This window comes from Symphalangus syndactylus, chromosome 15, assembly GCF_028878055.3.
Source record: "Symphalangus syndactylus isolate Jambi chromosome 15, NHGRI_mSymSyn1-v2.1_pri, whole genome shotgun sequence".
Classification (NCBI taxonomy): Eukaryota; Metazoa; Chordata; class Mammalia; order Primates; family Hylobatidae; genus Symphalangus; species Symphalangus syndactylus.
Genome location: NC_072437.2, coordinates 93,732,840 through 93,755,674, shown reverse-complemented (window position 1 = coordinate 93,755,674; position 22,835 = coordinate 93,732,840). Strand labels below are relative to the sequence as shown.

General features: G+C 40.6%; 1 protein-coding gene across 4 annotated transcripts in view; it reads left to right on the top strand.

Annotated features, from left to right (window-relative positions):
• FLT1 (fms related receptor tyrosine kinase 1) overlaps positions 1–22,835 on the top strand; it is a 196,848-nt gene that overhangs the window by 40,724 nt on the left and 133,289 nt on the right. For all 4 annotated transcript variants that reach the window (XM_055244574.2, XM_055244575.2, XM_063619208.1 and 1 more), the window contains exons 4-6: positions 17,326–17,450; positions 21,459–21,621; positions 21,724–21,860. In XM_055244574.2, the coding sequence (XP_055100549.2) occupies positions 17,326–17,450; positions 21,459–21,621; positions 21,724–21,860 (425 nt within the window). The remainder of the gene's footprint in view (positions 1–17,325; positions 17,451–21,458; positions 21,622–21,723; positions 21,861–22,835) is intronic.

The following is a 22,835-nucleotide window of genomic DNA, read 5'->3' as shown; positions in this document are numbered from 1 at the left end:
TGCAAATATTTTCTCCCAGTCTGTGCCCTGTCTTCTCATTCTCTTGATGTTGTCTTTTGCAGAGCAGGAGTTTTGAATTTTAATGAAATCCAGCTTATCAATTATTTTGTAGATCATGCCTTTAGTGTTGCATCTAAAAAGTCATTGTCATACCAAAGTTCATCTAGGTTTTCTCCTGTTATATTCTAGGAGTTTTATAGTTTTGCATTTTACATTTAGGTCTCTATGATCCATTTTGTGTTGATTTTTCTAAAGAGTGTAAGGTCTGTGTCTAGATTCATTTTTTGTTTGTTTGTTTGTTTGTATGCAGATGTCCAGTTTTTCAGCACCATTTATTGACAAGATGATTTTTCCTCCTTTGTCAAGGATCAGTTGACTGTATTTATGTGAGCCTATTTCTGGGCTCTATATTCTGTTCCATTGACCTATTTGTCTATTCTTTTGCCAATATCACACTGTCTTGATTACTATTGCTTTGTACTAAGTCTTGAAGTTAGGTAGTGTCAGTTTTCCAACTTTGCTCTTCTTCAATATTGTGTTGGCTATTCTGGGTCTTTTGCCTCTCCATATAAACTTCAGGATCAGTTTGTCCATATCCACAAAGTAACTTCTGGGATTTTGACTGGGATTGCATTGAATCTGCAGATCAAATTGGGAAGAACTGACATTTTAACAATATTGAATCTTTTTATCTGAGATGAAATATCTCTCCATTCATTTAGTTTTTCTTCAGTTTTGTTCATCATAGTCTTGTAGTTTTCGTCATACATATAGATTCTTATACATATTTTGATAGACTTATGTCTAGGTATTTCACTTTTGGGGGTGCTAATGCAAATGGTATTGTGTTTTTCATTTCAATTCTACTTGTTTTCATTGCTTGTATATAGGAAAGCAACTGACTTTTGAATTTAACTTTGTGTCCTGCAAGCTTGCTATAATCTTTTACTAGTTCCAGGGGTATTTTTGTTGATTGTTTTTGATTTTCTATACAGATGATCACATCATCTGTGAACAAAGGCAATTTTATTTTTTCTTTCCCAATCTGTATACCTTTTATTTCCCTTGTCTTATTGCATGAGTTAAGACTTCCAGTGTGATGTTGGAAAGTAGTAGTGAGAGGGAACATCCTTGCCTTGATCCTGATCTTAGTCGGAAAGTATTATCGTAGTCATCTCCATTTATTTCTCAGAAAGGTTAAGTAGCTTTTTCAAGGTTATATAACTAGTATATGGCAGAGATGGCAACAAAGTTCTTGCCTATAACCACCTCCCATAGTCAAGAGTGCATATGTGCAAAACATTTAGGACAGTGTTTGGTGTATAGTATGCACTATGTAAGAGTTTATTGTTATTACTACTACCACTCATTGTTACCATTTTTTGAGCTTGGTTTTTTCAACTGTAAAATGAGAAGAGTATTACTTCAGGGGCTATCAGGAGACTACATGAGATAATATAGACTGTCTAACACTTAGGAGGCAGCAGTGATCGGTAGTAATCGACGTGTGAAAAACACTGTGCTGGACAGAGTAGGAAATACAAAGATGATACCAACAACTTTTAAGGGGCCTGCGGTTTGGCAGGTCAAAGAAAATGAGTTACAATTAACCATACTGGGGAAAGAGCAGTAAGAGGGGTGTGGACTGGGGGTGCTCTGCCTGGGACATTCCACCCTTCCCCACTCCCCCACCCAGCTCTTCTGTAACAGCTCACTCTTCCTCATTTTTCAGGTCTCAAGTTAAATATTCTCCCTCTGGGAAGCACCCTAGGCACCCCCAAACTCGGGATGGTGCTCCTACCGACCATTCACGCAGGACTCACCTCTCACAAGCTCTACAGACAGGACTGAGTCCATCCTGCTTAGCATGATAGCCCCAGGACCCAGCACAGGGTATAGTACACAGAAGGTGCTCAGTAAATCTTTGTTAAATGAACGAAACATGGGATTTTCAAGTATATTAGTCTTACCTGACTTCCTTGACTTTAAAAAGGAAATTGAGGTCACATTGAGAAAATGAGACAAATATGGGGGTCAAAATCACGTCATGTGACTAAATCACGATCCCAAAATTTTCCAACAAACTAGAGCAGTGAACAGGGATTAGCAAAATGAGATTTAACAGGAATACATATAAAGACCTGTATTTGGCTTGCAAAACCCACTAACTACCCTAGTACTGGATGGGGGAAGCCATTGCTGAGACAGCACACATGCAAAAGACTTCAGACTTTCAGTTGACTCCATATTTACCAAAAGAATGTATCCAATCTTGGGATACGTTAAGAAATATGTAGCACCCTGCCAGGCATGGTGGCTTACGCCTGTAGTCCCAGCACTTAGGGAGGCCGAGGCAGGTAGATCACTTGAGGTTAGGAGTTGGAGACCAGCCTGACCAACATGGTGAAACCCCATCTCTACTAAAAATACGAAATTAGCCCAGCGTGGTAGCACATGCCTGTAATCCCAGCTTCTTGGGAGGCTGAGGCAAGAGAATCACTTGAACCCAGGAGGTAAAGGTTGCAGTGAGCTGAGATGGTAGCATTGCACTCCAGCCTGGGCAACAAGAGTGAAACTCTGTCTGAAAGGAAAGGAAAGGAAAGGGGAAGGGGAAGGGGAAGGGGAAGGGGAAGAGGAAGGGGAGGAAAGGAGGAAATATATAGCACCAGGAATAAAGGTAGTGCCAGACTTAGGTGGTGCCAGACTTACTGTTTAATTTACACCTCAAGAGGGATATTAAAAAGAGGAATTTCAAGCAAATTATTAATCCCTTTACACTTCATTGTCATCATCTTTAAAATGGGTGCCTGCCTCATAGGGTTGTGAGCATGAAGTAATTTGATGATTTTATTATTTTCATTGGCAAGAAGCAATTGAAAGGACTTAAATATTTAATCTAAAAATGTAAAGAACTGGGTGGGAAAATAGGAGACATGAGTGACAGTCTCCTTCAAAGTTCTCTTATGTGAAAAAGAGATTAAGCTTTGTCTTTATAATCCTGGATGGCAGAACAACTATCTAAGAATTTCAGCTGGACTTAAGGAAACACTTTCTGACATGCAAAGCTGTCCCAAAGTGGAAGGAAGGAATGTCTTGGGAGTGGTTAGTCCCCATGCATCTAGGAGGCAGACACTCACTTGATGGGACCAGGTCAGATGAGGCCTCAGGACTTTTCCACTGCTGGGATTCATTAAGCACCTGGTGTAGGTCACTATCATTTATTGATGTCTGGCTCAGGCTTGTTATTAATACATACATCATCTCATTTCATCCTCGAAACAACCCAATAAGAGAAATTCCTTTACAGAAAAGTTAAAGAAATTCAATACCATGTTTAAGGCTGCATACTTCGTAAATTATCCTGTCAAAGCTTTGGGCTCAAGTCTGGTTGACTCCAAAGCCCCTGGTCTTTCTAACGTGTGTAATGAACCTGGGCTCCCACTCCAACTCCCTCAGACCTTTGTGTGCGTTATAAAATGGGAGAGAAGGGACAGGAGTGCATGCAGGGTTGCAAACTGGAAGTGTGCAGGCTGGATTCAGCTGGCACACATGTTTTGATTGGCAGACACAGCACTTTTAGCTGCCAATGCTTAATAGCTAGAAGAGTTCACGTAAAAATTTCATTTCCTACTTATCTTTAAAAACTGGAAACACTAGCCACACTGGCCCACATTTCCACTTGGCAACAGTGGACTGCAACAAGCAGGGACGGCCCCCTTCGGGCATGGGCTCACGTTCCCAGCTGCCACCACGCCTCCTGTCCCACCTCCAGTTCCTCCACTCGTGTGTCTGGTCCCCGGAGGGATGTCAGTGTGCTACGCCCAGTGTGAACATTTCAAATGAATGCATAACAAATGGTGAGTTTAGGAAGAGGAAAGTGCCTGTCCCACATTCCAGATGAGGAAGCTGAGCCCTAGAGAGTCCCGTGGTGGCGCAGGTCATCAATGCAGCACTTTGACACAGCCCGACTCCTGCCTCCCCTCAACTGCCCCACCCAAACCCCGACCCCCCCTGCCCCCGCACACAGCTATGCTGATGGAATGCATCGGGGCTGTGCTCTCAGAAAACCCACTGTCCCCAGTGTCCCCGCTGGAGAGGAGTCTGACCAGGCATCCTCTGCACCCGAGAGGGAATTTCCTCCCCAGGCTCCAGAAAACAGGGCTTGCTCTGGTATGACTGTTGGGTTTTTTGTTTTTTTTTGTTTTTTTTTTTTGTTTTTTTTTGAGACGAAGTCTGGTTCTGTCACCCAGGCTGGAGTGCAGTGGCGTGATCTCGGCTCACTGCAAGCTCTGCCTCCCAGGTTCAAGCGATTCTTCCACCTCAGCCTCCCGAGTAGCTGAGACTACAGGCGCCTGCCGCTACACCCAGCTAATTTTTTGTATTTTAGTGGAGACAGGGTTTCACCGCGTTGCCCAGGCTGGTCTCGAACTCCTGAGCTCAGGCAATCCTCCCACCTCGGCCTCCCAAAGTGCTGGGATTACAGGCGTCAGCCACTGTGCCTGGCCGACTGTTGGTTCTGAGGTTGTCCTCATCATCTCCTAAAAAGTCCTCAGCACCTTACAGCAGAGAGCTAAGCAGAGGGTCCGATGACTCAAGCTTGGTTTCCATGGTGAGTCTTCATCAGTCCGTTGCTTCCCATTTCTAGTCCCGTCAGAAGGCTCCATGTTACTTACCCCTGTTTCTGGGCCCTCATTTCTCCCACTGAGTGTAGATATTTGAAGATGTAATTGTCACACTTGAGTCATTGAGGAGTGTCAGGGCCAGATTTTGGTGTGGTGGAGGGAGACTAGCCTCGGATCAGAAAGCATGAATTCAGTTTTTGTTCAGCCATTAATTGTATTCCTGTGCTTATGGGAAAGTCTCTCCTCTCTGGGCCTCAGTTTTCTCATCTGGAACATGATAGGCACAATTAGGGCATCTTAAAAGTCCTTTGACAATTTTATAATGTTATGATTCAGAGACAGAGCTGGGAATAAATAATAGGACTTGGGACATGGCCAAAAATCTTAGCAGTAGAAGAAAGATTTATAGTAATCTATTAGAGTTCCTTGCTTTTTCTTTTTCTTTTCATTTCCCTCCCTCTCTTCCTCTCTCCTTCCTTCTTTTCTTCCTCTCTCCCTCCTTCCCTTCTCCCTTTCTCTTTTTCTTCTGAGATGTCTCAACTGATCAAGATGAAGATCTCTAACTGAGGTCGGTCATCTGGTTAACAGAACCTAGAAACCGCCAGCCAGCTTAGTGTGAAAACCCAGAGAGCACAGAAAGCTGAGACCTTCTTAATCTTACAGTCTATCAAGCTTAAATCTAGCCAGCATTCTACTCTCACTGAGATCTTCAACTCACTTACTCAGATCTTAGCTGTAAATTTTTAAAATGAGGTCCTTATAGCAGCATGATTTATAGTCCTTTGGGTATATACCCAGTAATGGGATGGCTGGGTCAAATGGTATTTCTGGTTCTAGATCCCTGAGGATAATAAAAAAAAAAGGCAGGTATTAGTACTTTTTCCTCTAATCATGAGCACTCTTGTGTGTGAGGTGTGTGTGTGTCTGCTCAGCTAGACTCTGAGGACTTGAGTCCAGGGACTGTCCGTGTGCACAGTGCTGGGTACATAATACGTCCTGATTTCACCTTTCTTGCTTGCTTCAATCTTATGTCTTCTCCATAAACATCTGTGACAGTGTGCCATGTGTCCGCCTCTGCTGGACATTGGATTGAGGGGATCGGTTTTCCTGATCTCCTGCTGCTAGACACCCACATTCCAAAGAGCATTCCAGGGGGCTTAGGTGAAACCAGAGAAAGGAGAAAAGGAACCGCCACTCCTGTTCTCTCGTTTCTAACTCTTCTCCTTTGCTCTGCTCTTGCTGTTCAATCTGCTGTTATAAGTGAGGCAATGCAAAAAACAAAAACAAAAACAAAACAAACAAAAAAAAATGTCTTTCTTCTGAGGAAAGGCAGGTAATAGGCAAAGAGCTCTTTTTTAGAAAGAGGCACTTCTTATTTTTTACCACACAAATAATACATTTTTAAATGTTTCGTTTCAGAATGACATCTCGAGTCTGAAACACAATGACTTTTCTCTAAGTTTACCCTGCTCAAATAGAAATATTTGTGTAACATGTAAGTATCTGTCTAGATGGCAGAAACTAGCAACTGATTTTCTGATATTCCTAAGCCAGTCTCAGTGAGATTTTTTATCACCTTTGAATTTGTATATGAATCCACCAATAGTGGCGACAGTTGTTATATTTTTAGCTGATAAATTATACTTGAGGTTTTTATGATATTCATTTGGATAATCAGGATAGCTTACTAGGAGATATTAAATTGCACATTCCATGTGGACTATAATACCCACATACACCAGGAAAGTATTCCCATCTGTGTGAAGGCAGAGATGTTTCATTATGCTACCTGCCCGCCAGGGGCTGCCAACAAGGAACTGAAGGACTTTTCTTTTTTTTTTCTTGGAGACAGGGTCTTGCCCTGTCACCCAGGCCAGAGTGCAGTGACACTGCAGCCTTGAATTCCTGGGCTTCGATTGATCCTCCTATCTTAGCCTCCAGAGTAGCTGGGACTATAGGTGTGTACCACCATGCCCAGCTAATTTTTAAAATTTTTTTGTAGACACGGAGTCTCACTATGTTCCCCAGGCTAATCTCAAACTCCTAGCCTCAAGCAATGCTTCTGTCTTAGGCTCCCAAAGTGCTGGAATTACAAGCGTGAGCCATCGCACCCCACCTTGAAAGACATATTTAAAATCATGATGATTCTATCACAGGGGAAAATTTTATTTTTTGTGAGTGGCCCAAACTGGATGCAGGAGGGGAGTGGGAGAGAAATGCTGCAAAGACTCATAAGGTGAGGAGTTTACCCTGGGAGATCTCTGGGAACCATTCCAGCTCAGCCAGCTCAGGAAACAGTGGATCATCAATTCTAAGAAAGAGACTAAACCTCTGTTTTAATTCAAAGTAAGTTTTATTGAGATATAATTTACCTACCACACCCATTTAAAGTGATGATTCAGTGGTTTGTAGCATATTGACAGATGTATGCAACCACCATCATCACAGTCAATTTTAGAACATTTCGTTGTCTCAAAATAAACTCCATAGCCTTTAGCTGTCACTCCCTATCCCCCTGTATTTCCCTAGCCCTAAACAACCACTAATCTACTTTCTGTTCCCATAGATTTGTCTCTTATGGATATTTTATATAAATAGAATACATAATTTGTAGTCTTTTGTGACTAATTTCTTTCACTCAGCATAATATTTTTGAGGTTCTTTCATGTTGTATCATGCATGTATCAGCACTTGATTTCTTTCTATTTCTGAATAATATTCCATTGTATGGTCATATCACATTTTAGCTATCCATTAATCAACTGATGAACATTTGAGTTGCTTCCACAGTTGCCTATTATGAATAGTGCTACAGTAAACATTTGTGTACAAGCTTTTGTGTGGACATAAGTTTTCATTCTCTTGGGTAGATACCTAGGGGTGGAATTGCTGAGTCATATGGTAACTCTATGTTTAACCATTTGAGGAACTGCCAGACTGCTTTCCAAAGTGGGTGCACTACTTCACATTGCCACCAGCAGTGGATGAGAGTTCCAGTTGCTCCACATCCTTGCCAACACTTGTAATGATGTCTTTTTTATTATAGCCATTTTAATCAGTATGCAGTGAATCTCATTGTGGTTTTGATTGGTATTTCCATGATGGCTTATGATGTTAACTATCTTTTCATTTGTTTATTCCCTACTTGTTTATCTTCTTTGGGTAAATGTCAGTTCAGATACTTTTCCCATTTTTAATTAGCTTGTCTTTATTATTGAGTTGTAAGAGTTCTTCAACTTTTTATTATTTCATAAAATTGTATATTATAATATATTTTATATGTTCTAGAGATATAATATATAGACACATAATATATCTAGATTTTTATGTATTCTAAACATATAAGTATATAGGTTATATATGTAGATTTTAAAAATATATTTGAGACATATAAAAATATATTTTATACATTCCAGATTTAAGTCCCTTATGAGATATATAATTTGCAAATGTTTTCTCCCGTTCTTTGGGTTATCTTTTCACTTTCTACACAGTATTCTTTGAAGCATGCAAGTTTTAAATTTTGATAAAGTTCAGTTTATTTTTTCTTGTGTTGTTTGTGCTTTTGGTATCATACATAAGAATCCAATGCCATATTTGAGATCATGAAGATTTGCCTCTGGTTTCTTCTAAGAATATTATATTAGGCCACGTGTGGTGGCTCATGCCTGTAATCCCAGCACTTTGGGAGACCGGGGCAGGAGGACTGCTTGAGCCCAGGAGTTTGAGACCAGCCCTGGCAACATAGTGAAACCCTCATCTCTACAAAAAAAAATTAAAAAAAAAAATTAGCTGGGTGCGGTGGCACATTCCTATAGTCCAAGCTACTCAGGAGGCTGAGTTGGGGGCATCACTTGTGCCTGGGATGTTGAAGCTGCAGTGAGCCATGGTCGTGCCACTGCACTTCAGCCTAGACAAAGTGAGACCCTTTTGCAAATATATATAAAACATATAATATATAGTATATTATATAACTATAAAATATATATTTTTTATAGTTAACAACTTTTGGTTAATATTTGTATATGGTGTGATATGAGTCCAACTCCATTCTTTTGCATGTGGAGTTGTCCCAGCAACATTTGTTGAAAAGATCATTCTTTCCCCACTGAATGGTCTCCTTGAAAATCAAGTGGCCATAGACACATGGATTTATCTCTGGAGTCTCAATTCTATTCCACTGATCCATTGTGCCAGCACCACACTGTCTTGATCATTGTAGTTTTCATTTGAAATCAAGAAACGTGGAGTGCAGTCTTCCAAGATTGTTTTTGCTTTTCAAGATTGTTTTGTCTATTCTAGGTCTCTTGCAATTTCATATGAATTTTAGAATCACCTTGTCAATTTCTATGAAGTCATCTGGGATTCTTATAGTTATTGCATTTAATCTGTAGATCAATTTGGGGGACATTAACATCTTAACAATATTAAGTCTTCTAATCCATGAACATGAGATGCTTCCCACTTAGTAGATCTTCTTTAATTTCTTTCCACAACATCTTACAGTTTTCAAAGTACAAGTTGTACACTTCTTTTGCTAAATATATTCCTAAACACTTTATTCTTTTTGATGCTGTTATAAATGGAATTGTTTTCTTAATTTCACGTTCAGATTGTTCATTGCAAATGTATAGGAATATAATTCATTTTTGTACATTGATCTTACATCCTGCAATCTTGCTGAACTCATTTATTAATTCTAACAGTTTTTTAGTGGATTCCTTAGCATTTTGTAAGATCATGTCATCTGAAAATAGAGACTGTTTTCCAAAATACCTGCACCATTTTGATCTTCCCAATCTGGATTTATTTTTCTTGCCCAGTTGCTCAGGCTGGAACCTCTAGTACACTGTTGAATAGAAGTGGTGAGGGTGGACAACAATGTCTTATTCCTGATCTTAGGGGGAAACTTCCAGTGTTTCACCATTAAGTATGATGTTAGATGTAGGGTTTTTTCTAGATGCCATTTATTAGGTTGAGGAAATTCAATGCAATTCCCACTTTCCTGAGTGTTTTCATCATGAAAGGAGCTTGGATTTTTGTCAAATCCTTCTTCTGCCATTTTAAGATAATCATGTGGGTTTTGATTTTTATTCTATTGACATGATATGGTTATTACATTGGTTTTTGGATGTTAAACCAATCTCATATTCCTGAAAAAAATCCCACTTGGGCATTGTATATAATTCTTTTTATATGTTTCTGAATTCAGTTTGCTAGTATTTTATTGGGTTTTTTGCAGCTATATTCATAATAGATACTGGTTTATAATTTTCTTGTGTTGTCTTTGATTTTGATATCAGAGTAAAACTAGCCTCCTAGAATGAGTTGGAAAGTTTTCCCTTCTCTTCTGTTTTTTGGAAAAGTTTGTGAAAAATTGGTATTAGTTCTTTATGTTTGGTAGAATTGACTTGCCATCTGGGCCCCGACTTTCCCTTGTGAGCAGTTTCTTGTTATTATTGTTGTTGTTGTTACAATTCAATCCTTGTTATAAGTTTACTTGGGTTGTCTAATTCTTGTTGAGCTTGTTTCAGTAGTTTGTCTTTCCAAGCATTTGTCTATTTCATCTGTGATCTAATGTAATGGCATATAATTATAATATTCCTTCATAATGCTTTTTAATTTATAATTTTAATAGTAATGTCCACTGTTTCATTTCTTTTTAGTCTCGCTCTGTTACCCAGGCTGGAGTGCAGTGTCACGATCTCGGCTCCTGCAACCTCTGCCACCTGGGTTCAAGCGATTCTCCTGCCTTAGCCTCCTGAGTAGCTGGGATTACAGGCATCCACCACCATGCCTGGCTAATTTTTGTATTTTTAGTAGAGATGGGTTTTCACCATGTTGGCCAGGCTGGTCTTGAACCCTTGCCTCAGATAATCTGCCCGCCTCAGCCTCCTAAAGTGCTGGGATTACAGGCATGAGCCACTGCATCTGGCCCTGTTTCATTTCTGAATCTAGTCATTTAAGTCTTGTCTCTTTTTTTCTTGGCTTGTCTGGCTTAAGGTTTATTAGTTGTGTTTGTCTTTTCAAAGAACCAGCTTTTGGTTTAGAAAATTAGTGAAACTAATTAATTCTGTTGGTTTGCATTCTCTTTTAATTTCTACTATCATCTTTATTATTTTCTCCCTTATGCTTCCTCTAGGTTTAGTTTTCTGTTCTTTACCCAATGTTCTAAGGTGGAAGTTTAGGTTATTGATTTGAGATGTTTCTTCTTTATCAATATAAGCATTTATAGCTATAAATTCCCCCTCTAAACACTGTTTTAGCTTCATCCCGTAAGTTTTAGTATGCTGTGTCTTCATTTACATTCATACCAATGTATTTTCTAATTTCTTTTTTAATTTCTTCTTTGACCCATTGATTATTTAGGAATGTGTCAATTTCCACATATTTGTGAATTTTTCAAATTTATTTCTATTATTGATTTTTAATTGCATTCCACTGTATTCAGACAACATACTTTGTATTATTTCTATCCTTTTAAATTTATTGAGGTTTGTTTTATGGTCTAGCATATGGTCTATCTTGGAGAATGTTTCACGTGCAGTTGAGGAAAATATATACCCTGCTGTGATGGGTGAAGTGTTCTATAGATGTCTGTTGGGTGTAGTTGGTTAACAGTGCTGCTCTGGTGTTCTACTGGCTTTTTAAAATCTTCTGTCCAGTTGTTCTATCCACTTTTTTTTTTGAAGTGGAGTCTTGCTGTGTTGCCCAGGCTGGAGTGCAGTGGCGCAATCTCAGCTCCCTGCAACATCTGCCTCCTGGGTTCAAGCGATTCTCCTGCCTCAGCCTCCTGAGTAGCTGAGACTTCAGGCATGCATCACCGCACTGGCTAATCTGTGTATTTTTAGTAGAAATGGGGTTTCACCATGTTGACCAGGCTGGTCTTGAACTCCTGACCTCAAGTGATCCACCTGCCTTGGCCTCCCAAAGTGCTGGGATTACAGGCATGAGCCACCGTGACTAGCCCACTATCTACTATTGAAAGTGGGGTATTGAAATCTTCACCTGTTACTGTTGAACTATTTCTCCCTTTGATTCTGTTGGGTTTTGCTTCCTGTGTTTTAGTGCTCTGTTATTAGGTACATATATGTTTTTTAATTGTTATATCTTCCTCCAGGATTGATCCTCTTAATATTATCAAACACCCCTCTCTATCTTCACTAACCATTTCCTCACTAATAATTTCTTATTTAAAAGTCTATTTTGTCTGATGTTAGGATAACTCCTCCAACTTTCTTGTGGTTGCTCCAAAGCTCTGTTTTGAGTTGTCAGTGGCTTTGATGGGCAGTGTAAGTCGTGGAAGAACCTACCTCTTATCTTTCCTTGCTCATATTTCAAATAAAATATTTTACCAATCAGTACATTCTCCTTGAATATTACTTACGATTCACAATATGAATATCTGTATGATGTGAAAACTCTTATGTCTAGATAGAACCCTTTTCATGGGATTGGTTAATTCATTTTTTATCCTCTCCACTTCATCTTCAATAAATGAAAATCATACCCTCCTTTAAAATGACTAGATGTCCTCATGACCAGGATAAAAATGCAATTAAAAGACAGGCAACCAGGAAAAACTTTGTAAAGACCATAAATATGTACATGTGCTAGAAAACAATGTGTTTACTCTTGAACTCCTCTTCAAGTCAGAAGTCCTAAATTTTGGACATTGTTTACTTGCTCTGAACACAGCAGAACTCCCAGGTGATGCCAGTTGGAAATGGAATTGATTGAGGATAACAGGCAGGGGCTACTACATCTGTATGCTTCAATGTGCCAGCATGATTACAGATTTCAAAAGGAAAAAATACATTTAAAAAATAGACATCATTCCATTCTGAGCAAGGGTCCCTGTTTGATCTTTCTCTGTGTCTGAGCCCACTTGTTGTCCTGAAGGATAGGTGACAGTCCAGATACTCCCAGCGGGTGAGAAAACCTCATATTCTATGCCAGTTTCCTGTCACTGCTTTGAGCTCTAAGAGTTCAGAGAGGTGAGGGCAGTGTGACCTCCACCTAGCTGAGTGTTGGCATGAGTCCCTGGTGACAGTGTGTCTGAGCTGCCAGTACACCGGCAGTCTTTGGAGCAGCTCTTCCTCACTCTTTCAACAACCAGCCAATTTGGTCTCAGGAAATCACTCTGCAGTGCTGGCTGGGATTGGAAGTCATTTTTAATTTTGTGACAAAGACAGATGTGTCCTATGGGAGTAGTAAGTGGTTTTACTGGTGATATTAATGGAACCGTGACCTCTTCTATATCTATGGTCCTACAAAACAAAATATGTTTGTATTATTATATGTCAGGCAAATTCATTCTTAGCCCTTCCTTGAAGTAAATTGCAGAGGAAATATACTATTAATAAGCCCAGAGAGTATTGTGCGTGTGTGTGTGTGTGTGTGTGTATCTACAGTCATATGCTCATTTGCAAACACAGTGGATTTATAATGCCACTTTTGACTGTCACACAAATGATGTGTTTTGCATAGTGTTTGGAGGGACACAAATCACTGAAGTTCTGATATCTTCAGATAGAATTTCGGTGGACCCAGTGCTGAAATTGGTATTGGCTTTTAAAGGCCAATAGCTGTCGTAAAATTTAAGTGTTTTGGGGATCCACAGTACCAAAGGGAAAGAAGAAATTCAAAGATATGTTGAATTAACCTTTTCTATTTTCATTTGGGATTGGTATTCATGAGTCTAGAAATGACTACACTGATTTTATTATCTCCTGTAGGAACTTTTTGTGCCAGTGTCCTTTGTTGAAAACAGTCGCTTAAGGAGACAGTAAATTAAATATGAAGGATTTACAATTTAGTTAAATGAATTAAACCATTTCTTAGTATTTGTGTTTACCTTGGGATGCACAAAAGAGACAAAAATATAGACTCACAAGAGGAAGGAAAGGAATGATCAAATCCCAATAGTCCATGGCTGAATGTCTAGCTCAGCAACTTTATTTAAAGGAGGAATTTAATGCAGATAAGAAATCCTTATGTCTATCTGATTAACTTTTTCTCTCTGCGTGTTACTATACCCATTGAGATTTCCTAATAAACACTTAAGTTTATTAACTGTGACAGTTAATGTCTCATTCTATTATAGAGGACAAAACTCAGGTAAATCAAATGCAAAATTTATAGTTTTCCTTAAGCAAAAATGGATGGAGCTTTATCATTTGAGTTTTAAACTTTAATAATTAAAAATATTACTATAAAATAATGCACGATCATTCTAGAAAGACTGACAAATATAGAAGAAGGTAAATAAGAACAACAATAATCCAAAAAGCCAACACTCAAAGATAATCATTGTTAACTTTTTTTGGGCAGAGAAGGGATCTTGCTATGTTGCCTAGGCTGGTCTCAAACTCTTGGCCTCAAGTGATCCTCCTGCCTCAGCCTCCCAAAGTGCTGAGACTACAGGTGTGAGCCACTGCACCTGGCTCTTAAAATTTTAGTATGTTTGTTTCCTTTTTTCTATGCCACTATATCAATATATATTTATATTTTTGATAGTTAAGATGATGAGTATAATTTGTGATTTTCATATCTACCTACTGGTACCAGCAGCGAATCTGTATGGGTCTACAGCAACATACAGATTTTGCCTCCTTGGAGGAAAGAATTCAGCCAAGGGCATTAGTAGGTGTAAGGCAGAGGGAGAGACCAAGGCAAATTTTAGAGCAGGAGTGAGAGTTTATTAAACAGTTTTAGAGCAGGAATGAGAGGAAGCAAACTACACTTGGCAGAGGGCCAAGCAGGCAACTTGAAAGATTCAAGGGTTTGTGTTTATTCTCCCCTGATTTTTCCTTTGGGATGGGCTGTTCACATGCACAGTGGCCTGCCAGCACCTGGGAGGAGCCACATGCACGCTGTGTTTACTGAAGCTGTGTTTGTGCTCACTTGAGGTGTTTTTCCCTTACCAGTTGAGCATGTGCAGAGGAAAGTCATATACCGGTTAAGCTGTGCCATTTTGCCTTTGAGTGTGCATGCTTGAGCCTGCTCGCCCAACTTCTAAGATCTTATCAGGAAGCTGCTGATCATCAGCTTCAGGTGTTTTCTATCTGTTGGGAGACTGTCCGTCTCTGGTGCCAGCTGTGACCAATTATTATTTTAGAAAGACAGTTTAATAACCACCTGACCATCACCTGATGGTCACTTGACATTCTTGGGAGGAGGGGCACTCTCCTGCCCCACTCATGTCTGCCTAACTGCCAACTCTAACACTTCGTTCATAAGTTCAAATGAGTCACAATAATAAGAAGAAAATTAACAGCTAACTATTTGCCAGGCATCATTCTAAGTGTGTTACATATATTAATTCATGTAATCCTCATCATGGCCCTTTCACATAGATTTTACAAATGAGGCACAGAGGGTATAATGATTTCCTCAAGGTCTCACAGTTACACAGGACCACAGCCAGGATTAAACCCAGGCTTTGAGGCGTACTCTGAACCACCTCCCTCCGACTCAAAGCCTGCCCCAAAGCCTGCTCTCACACACTATCCCTTGGTGATCAGCCCTTTTTCAGAATTTCTCCAACACTATACAGTACCGTGAGGCACTTACTTTCCTACTGAATGTGTGGAAATCAGCCTTCATCTCTGAAAAACCATTGTCACCTGCTGGCAGCCCTTTCTGTGGGGGCCTTCAAGAGAAGGTAGCCAGAGGTTCAGCCTTCAGGGTGCCGCCGGGGAAGGGGCTCTAGATTGGAGGCAGAAGTAACTGGCCTACAGGCCTGGCTGTGCCCATCTAGACAACTCATTTCACCTGTTTGTGCCTCTGTTCTCATCTGTAAAATGACAGAGTTGGATACCCGTTCACTCATTCATTCAGTACACATGAGACAGACATGAATACAATCCATGTCCTCTCCTCTAGAAAACCGCTGGTTCTGTGGACTGTGCTGTAACAGAATCAATGGGAACACTGGGAAAGTCCCTAAGGTGGGTGCGGGAAGGAAGGGGGCTAGCAAGGCTTCCCGGAGGATGAGTGGGAATTATTAACATACAGGTGCCAGGGACTGCACAAGATGGGCTGTGGTGAAAGGGTCTCTCTAGAGCTCACATCTATGCCTCAATTCCACACTGCTGTGCACAAAACTATCCCATCTTCAGCAGGCTACAGCAACGGCCCACTTTTTTGTCTTTTTTGGCTTAAAACTACAGAAATGTATTATCTCACAGTTCTGGAAACTCTAAGTCTGAAATCAAATCATCTGGGCCATGCCCCTTCTGAAACCTGCAGGAGAACCCTCCCTCGCCTCTTCCTGCACACTGGTGGTTGCCCGCAATCCTTGGCATTCTTTGGCTTGCTGCTGCATCACACCCATCTGCACATAGTGCGAGTCTGCACACCCTGTCTGTCTTCACATGGCTGCCTTCTTATAAGGATGCTAATCACATTGGATGAGGAGCCCTCCCTTACTTAGCTTAAGTAATTACATTTGCAACAATCCTGTTTTCAAATGAGGTTACATTCAGGAGTACAGGGGCGTTAGGACTTTAGCATATCGTTTTGGTGGGGACACAGTTCTACCATAATGATCACTGTAGCCACCATCTAGTCTGGGCAACCATTGCCTGCTTACTGCTTTTATTTCTCTCCAATTCATTCTCTATTCACATCCTGAATGAGCTTCGTAACCCACAAACCTGAGGCAGGACCAGCAAGCAGGCGGGGGCCTGGTTGGTTCTTTCAGGTCCAAATGGAGAGAGTTCACACAGGACTTCTTTCCATTTAGTGTGTAAGGCTGGAGCAAACGGGGGACGATCAGAACACAGTGACTCCTGAAGAGATCGCTGCCTGAGGATGTCAATAGATTCCCGAGGGCGAGGGCAGGGTAGACTGAGAATGTTTCTAAAAGGATCTTGGCCTCATTCTGGTTCCCTGAGGAGTTACAGGGAAGCTGAACAGGTGTTTGAATCCTCCTTGCCTCTGAGACTGGCCAAATGCCATGCTTTTTAAGGAAGTATTGGTGCTTAAAGTCTTTTTCAGACTTCTCTGCAGGCACTTGCACATACTTTGCTATTAGCAGGTAAGTAGCGCATACTAAAGAAATAAGCCTCATATACATATGAAATAAATGCAGCATTCAACACAGCTTCTCCTGCCTGTCCCCCTCCCCCTAAGCAGCTCAGACCTTCTCATTCATTATTATTAGCCTCCGAGGAAAGGTCTAGAAAACCTTTAAGTCATGCTTCTGTCATTCAAATGATAATCCTCTCCTCAACTTGCTAGACTTCCGCATCACCTCGAATTCTCCAAAGAGAGCTGACCTTCGCCGCTGCATCTATGCCCTTTGAGCACTTACAAAGGTTCTGGAGGGCGCTTCCTGAGGCACTTAGCATAGCTGTGGTGAGAAGTTTATGCAGAATTTTCTCCTTTCTTTCTTACTGCACTTTTAGGCTTTTTCCCACAGTGGTCCACCCATACGACAATTGCATATTAGGGTATTGGGTCAATCTGATCAGAGGCCAACAACAGATATGAAGTTAGGTTTTATTAGGGAAGCTTTCTTTTTCTGGGTAGAAACACAGAGGGCCAAATTCAGAGACAAAGATGTGAATGTATGGATTACATTAAGGGAGAGTGATGTGACTGTGGCAGTGCCTACCTTACCCCGCTAGCTACAGTGTCTAGATGCTTGCGTGTCAATCGTTTATATATATATTTTTTTCATTTTCTTCTCATTCAGATACAGGTAGACCTTTCGTAGAGATGTACAGTGAAATCCCCGAAATTATACACATGACTGAAGGAAGGGAGCTCGTCATTCCCTGCCGGGTTACATCACCTAACATCACTGTTACTTTAAAAAAGGTAAATTTGAACACTGCTATTCTCAGCATACTTTTACTGCAAATAAGCATAATGAAGTTTTACTCATTTTATCTTTCTGGAATAATTTCCTTACAGACATCTGGGCTTCTCAGTGGACTTGCCTGTAACATCCTTTTACTATAAGGAATAGTGCTAGAAGTTATGTCCATGCATGTGGTTAAATAGAATAAAATGATGGTGTCTTAAGCATAAATCGATGTGAATAATGAAAGAACAGAAATCGTGAAAAATGTTATGTATTGCCACAAACCCAACTGTGTGCAAATGTGAGAAAAATCAATTCTGCTGCTTACACAGATTAATAACTTTGCAGAGAGTGGATTATCCAGATTACTGCAGAGAAGACAGAATGTCAGCAGGGTGCCCAGTTCTCCAGGCATTGACATGTTCTGGCTTCATGCATAAGGAGCCACCACCTTTGGTTTGAATTGGCAAGTTCCTCGGTGATAAAAGGCCTGTCTCCTGCTGAGCACCCAAACTTCATCTCTTAGGGAAAAAAAAAGGGAGGAAAGAAGGCTGTGCATAAAACTTTTCTTCATACTATATTGTAAATTGTACATACGGAAAGGTAAAAGATTTAGGGTAGAATCTAATAAAAACAAAAACTAAACATATGACATTCTAGCTAATTAATCAGCAGTAAGAGTTAGGAGTATACCAGGACTCAGAACTGGATAAAAACTCCCCAAATGGAAAACTGTGCTAAGTTCTGAGAGCTTAGAACTTTAAGAGAGAAAGTCAAGTCCGCCCCAGAGCAGCACCTCGCACAGTGCATCACAGAGCAGGCACTCAGAAAGTGTTTGGTGCTGGTAGTGGTGGCAGTTAGGCTGGAAGAGTTCAGAGAATGATGTTCAGTCTCACCCATCAACCCTGAGTCCTGAAGTGTGGTGGAGGAGTCTCCTTATCCTCTTTCCTTGCATTCACTCTCCTGGGTTGTTACTCACGTAGGCCTTCAACACAGTCCATCAGAGACAGGTTTTGGCCTCCATTACATTTGTATGCCATCGCCAGGAAATAGAAAGTCATTATACGGCAGAGCTGGAAACGCCAGAGGAGTCGAACTCCTCAGTTGGTCAAGATAAAAACACCCTGGTTTCCAGAGTGTCAGGAACTTCACAGGTCATACTGGGCATTTGAGCCAATACCTTGCCTTCTCATTCAGTGTTCCTGCCATCCTTCTTGAATGGTCTAGTTCGTGTAGGGGGAAGACAAGGGTAGTTAAGAGCAGAGGCTGGTACCACATTGCCTGCACTCTGAACATACTGCCACTCGTCACTGGGCAAACTAATGAGTGATCAAACCTCTCTCCACTCACTTGCCCCATCTGAGGAAGGGAGTGATGACAGTAGTACCACCTCACGTTGCTGTTAGAAAGCTTAAGTCAGGTGATATATGGAAAGCACTTAGAACAGTATCTAAGTACAAGATAAGCCCTATTCAAGGGTTAGCTTTAGCATTATTTAACAATTTAATACCCAATACTGTACTTGATATATTACCAAGTCATGTTTTCAATAGCATGGCATTACTCCCCTTAGTCTGAGATAATTATTGCTGTATGATTAGTATGGAGAACACCATGTGGAGAGGGAAATGTTCTCTTTCATGGCAGCGCTAATGCAGATGGGTTTTTTGGTCATCAGGAGCATTCCAAAATTCCCATATAAAAATCTGGGGCTGGTGGGAGTCTATTTACTCTGTTTTTCTGCCTAAGATCTGCAGTGCACAATTTAAAAAGACAGAAAGAGAAGTGTAAAATTTTAACAGGGATTTTGGTTTGGCACATATATACTGGAAACATTCTAACCTATGACGTATTTCTGCTGACATGAAGTTAATATCTTTCCCTTTCATTTCTCTTATTGTCCCTTTTCTTCTAATTTTCTGTCCCCTCCCTCTCCTTTTCACATGTCTGCTTTGTCGGAGCCATGGTCAGCTGCAGACAGGCCTTGCTGCCCAGGGCTTCCTTTCGAGGCTGAGATCCACCTGCCCATCTGCCTTCATTCTTACACGTGCGGTGGTGGCCACAGCTGATGGGCTACAGTCTTTGACTGCTTTAGATCTTGTCAGCTAAACGTAAAGTTACTTTGTCAATGGAATACTACTAACAGCCGTAATGGATAGATGAGAGTAAGAGAAACACTTCAAAGGAAATTTTAGTGTATTTTTAAGTTGTACTGAGGAAGTCTGTCAGCAAACCTTTCTTTTAGATTCAGCACATGCTTGTTTTCACTTATTTGTAAAGTACCATAGATTTCAGTGCCTGACTTAAATTTTTCTGGGTTTTTCCTTTGTTTGCACTAAATTTGAAGAGAAGGTTCTTTTTTTCCCACCAAATGCATTCCTAAGTTTACAGGTAGCACCTTGATTTACTGAAACATGAAAGCGAATCCTTTAATTGCTTTCAGTTCTTCATAAACAGGATGTAATTAGTTTCAAACCCAAGGAACACCAGTAATACATTCCGATGCAGGCATAGTCCCTGGAAGAGAGGCACTAGCGGCTTCTGGACTAGAAATTTCTGCCATAGGATCACAAATCCAGATCAGCTCCTTCAGCAAGCAATAGAAATAAATGATAACTGGATAGAGAGAGGGATGCCAGGTGTACTTTTTAAAAGGCGGTAGAAAAGGTTTCGAACTTCTTTGTGGCTGTTTGGTATTTCCTTTATAATCTGTTGGGGGAAGGTAATTTGATTTTTTTTCCCCCCCTTTTCAACTGGGAATAAGGAATAGTGGTAGTTGGGAGTCTACCGCCACTAAAATTGGGCTGGCAACCTGGCATCAGGGGAATTTGGCTGGGCCACTTTATGGAGCAATGACCCTTTATAAATAAACTTTAATCCCAAGGCAGAGTGTTTATCTTGTAGTCTTTAAACGTTACATTCTTGATGCCAGAAGAAGGCATAAGGAGAAAGTCAGATCATGGATTATTTTCTTCTGTTTGGTCTCACCGTGCTTGGGAATACTTCTGAGCATTAGAGAGCACTTCATTCATTGCAGAGTCTCTGGCCTCCGAGGCTGCCTTCACCATCAGCAGCTTCAGCTTCTGGGGGTTTCCTTTCCAGAGGCAGAGCTGATGCCTTCCTTGTGACACAGCAGGATCCTCAGAATGACAACCCCAGTGAGTGCCAAGTTAATGTTATGAATCTTGGAGGACCTGGAATTATTTACACTCTTTTGAAGACAGCCACTTCTTCAGTAAACCATGCAAAATGGGAGGAAAAACTATGGCTTGTTGAAAGCTCTGGACGATGAAAACAAATGAGAATAATCTGGCAGCCCCAGTAGAAAAAAATGCTAATTGGTTTCTCTCTCTTTTTTTGAGACGGAGTCTCGTTCTGTCTCCCAGGCTGGAGTGCAGTGGTGTGATCTCAGCTCACTGCAACCTCCACCTCCCAGGTTCAAGCTATTCTCCTGCCTCAGCCTCCCGAGAGGCTGGGATTGCAGGCGCCTGCCACCATGCCCAGCTAATTTTTGTATTTCTAGTAGAGACGGGGTTTCACCACGTTGGCCAGGCTGGTCTGTAACTGCTAACCTCAGGTGATCCGCCCACCTCAGCCTCCCAAAGTACTGGAATTACAGGCGTGAGCCACCACACCCGGCCTGTTAATTGGTTTGTCTATTGAGTGTCTGACCAGTTTATTATGAAGATTCCCGGAGGCCAAAGAGTTATAGGCTCTGCCTGAAAGTCTGACATGACAACTAGGTCTATCCTGGGTAGGTGCCACTTGTTGCCAAGGCAGATAGTAAATTATCATAATTACTATAATTTGTCATAATGCAAATATCTTCTGCTATATGCAAAAAAAACTCAAGAACCAATTATAACAAACTAGAGTTTTTAACCTAGTTTGTTGTAAGCAAACTACAGAGTTTTACTATTTTCATTTTAGATAAAAAATCATGTTTTCACAAACTGCTGGTGAAACAGTATTGCCAATCAGTGCGAATAGGACCTTGTTAACGCATGCCTCTTCCTTTTCAGTTTCCACTTGAAACTTTGATCCCTGATGGAAAACGCATAATCTGGGACAGTAGAAAGGGCTTCATCATATCAAATGCAACGTACAAAGAAATAGGGCTTCTGACCTGTGAAGCAACAGTCAATGGGCATTTGTATAAGACAAACTATCTCACACATCGACAAAGTAAGTGATGCTTCAAAGGCATGAATATAAGCCGAAGTGCTCTGTGTTTTTATCTGTGTAATGAAATCTTAATTTTAAAAAATTTCTCTCTTATGCTTGCAGCCAATACAATTATAGATGTCCAAATAAGCACACCACGCCCAGTCAAATTACTTAGAGGCCATACTCTTGTCCTCAATTGTACTGCTACCACTCCCTTGAACACGAGAGTTCAAATGACCTGGAGTTACCCTGATGAAGTGAGTGACCCATTTTTCTATTTCTTATGCAGGACAGTATTTTAAGCAAGTGAAATCCCACAGGGTTTTTGAGATGGGAAAAGTCAGAAAATCCTGACTCCTGTGGCAGTGTTAGTCAATAAAGAAGCTTTGGGTTTGGTTCGAGTGCTTTCTTTGCCTAGTATTTCATGAGTGTGATATGCATAGATACTGTCTTTTGATGTCTGGGGGTTTTGTTTTGAAGAGTGTAGACTGGTATTTCTATTGCACGAATCTAGGTGGAAAAAAAGGGATTGTTTCATTCTTGGAAACTATTCTGTAGGATTTAGAGATGAGAGAGAAATTTATCACTAAATGCCAGGCAGGGACTGCCTTTTGTAACAACAACAACAACTTTCCAGGAGGCTGTCTCTGTCAGCGCATTCATTTAAGATACTGGCAGACAGTCAGGCACCTGATTGGAGCATGTTTGGAAAAGATATTACAACCCAGCCATCCAATATTCCATTTGTTAAGTGTCAGGGGAGCAATTCTGTCCTTCAGAAAAATGAGAAGAATGAAGCCTGAGTTGGGTTCCCTTATTCAAATTGAACATCCTTGCAAACAATAATTGTTTTAAAAATGTATAGATGGGGAAACTATTGTAAACTGTTACGGAAATTTTGACAGTAGTTCTAGCCCCCATTTCTTGTGTGTTAGCATGATTTATGTGGCATATCTCAAGTACAATCATTTGTTATGTCGTTCAGATTGCCCAATTACAAAGTCAATTTATGATTAAATTATGTATGAAAGATTAATGCATCAGTCTCAAGCTAGTGTTGCTTTTCATCGACATTTCTCGCCATGGAAATGGAATAACTTAGCAACAAAAACATGTAACGAGTGCCCTGTAGGGACACATTAAGGACTTATCAGTCATAAACTATTTTCTAGGAGTGGTATTGTTTCATTTAAATAAAAACGTTATGGCTTGTAGCAATATTTTCTGGGTTT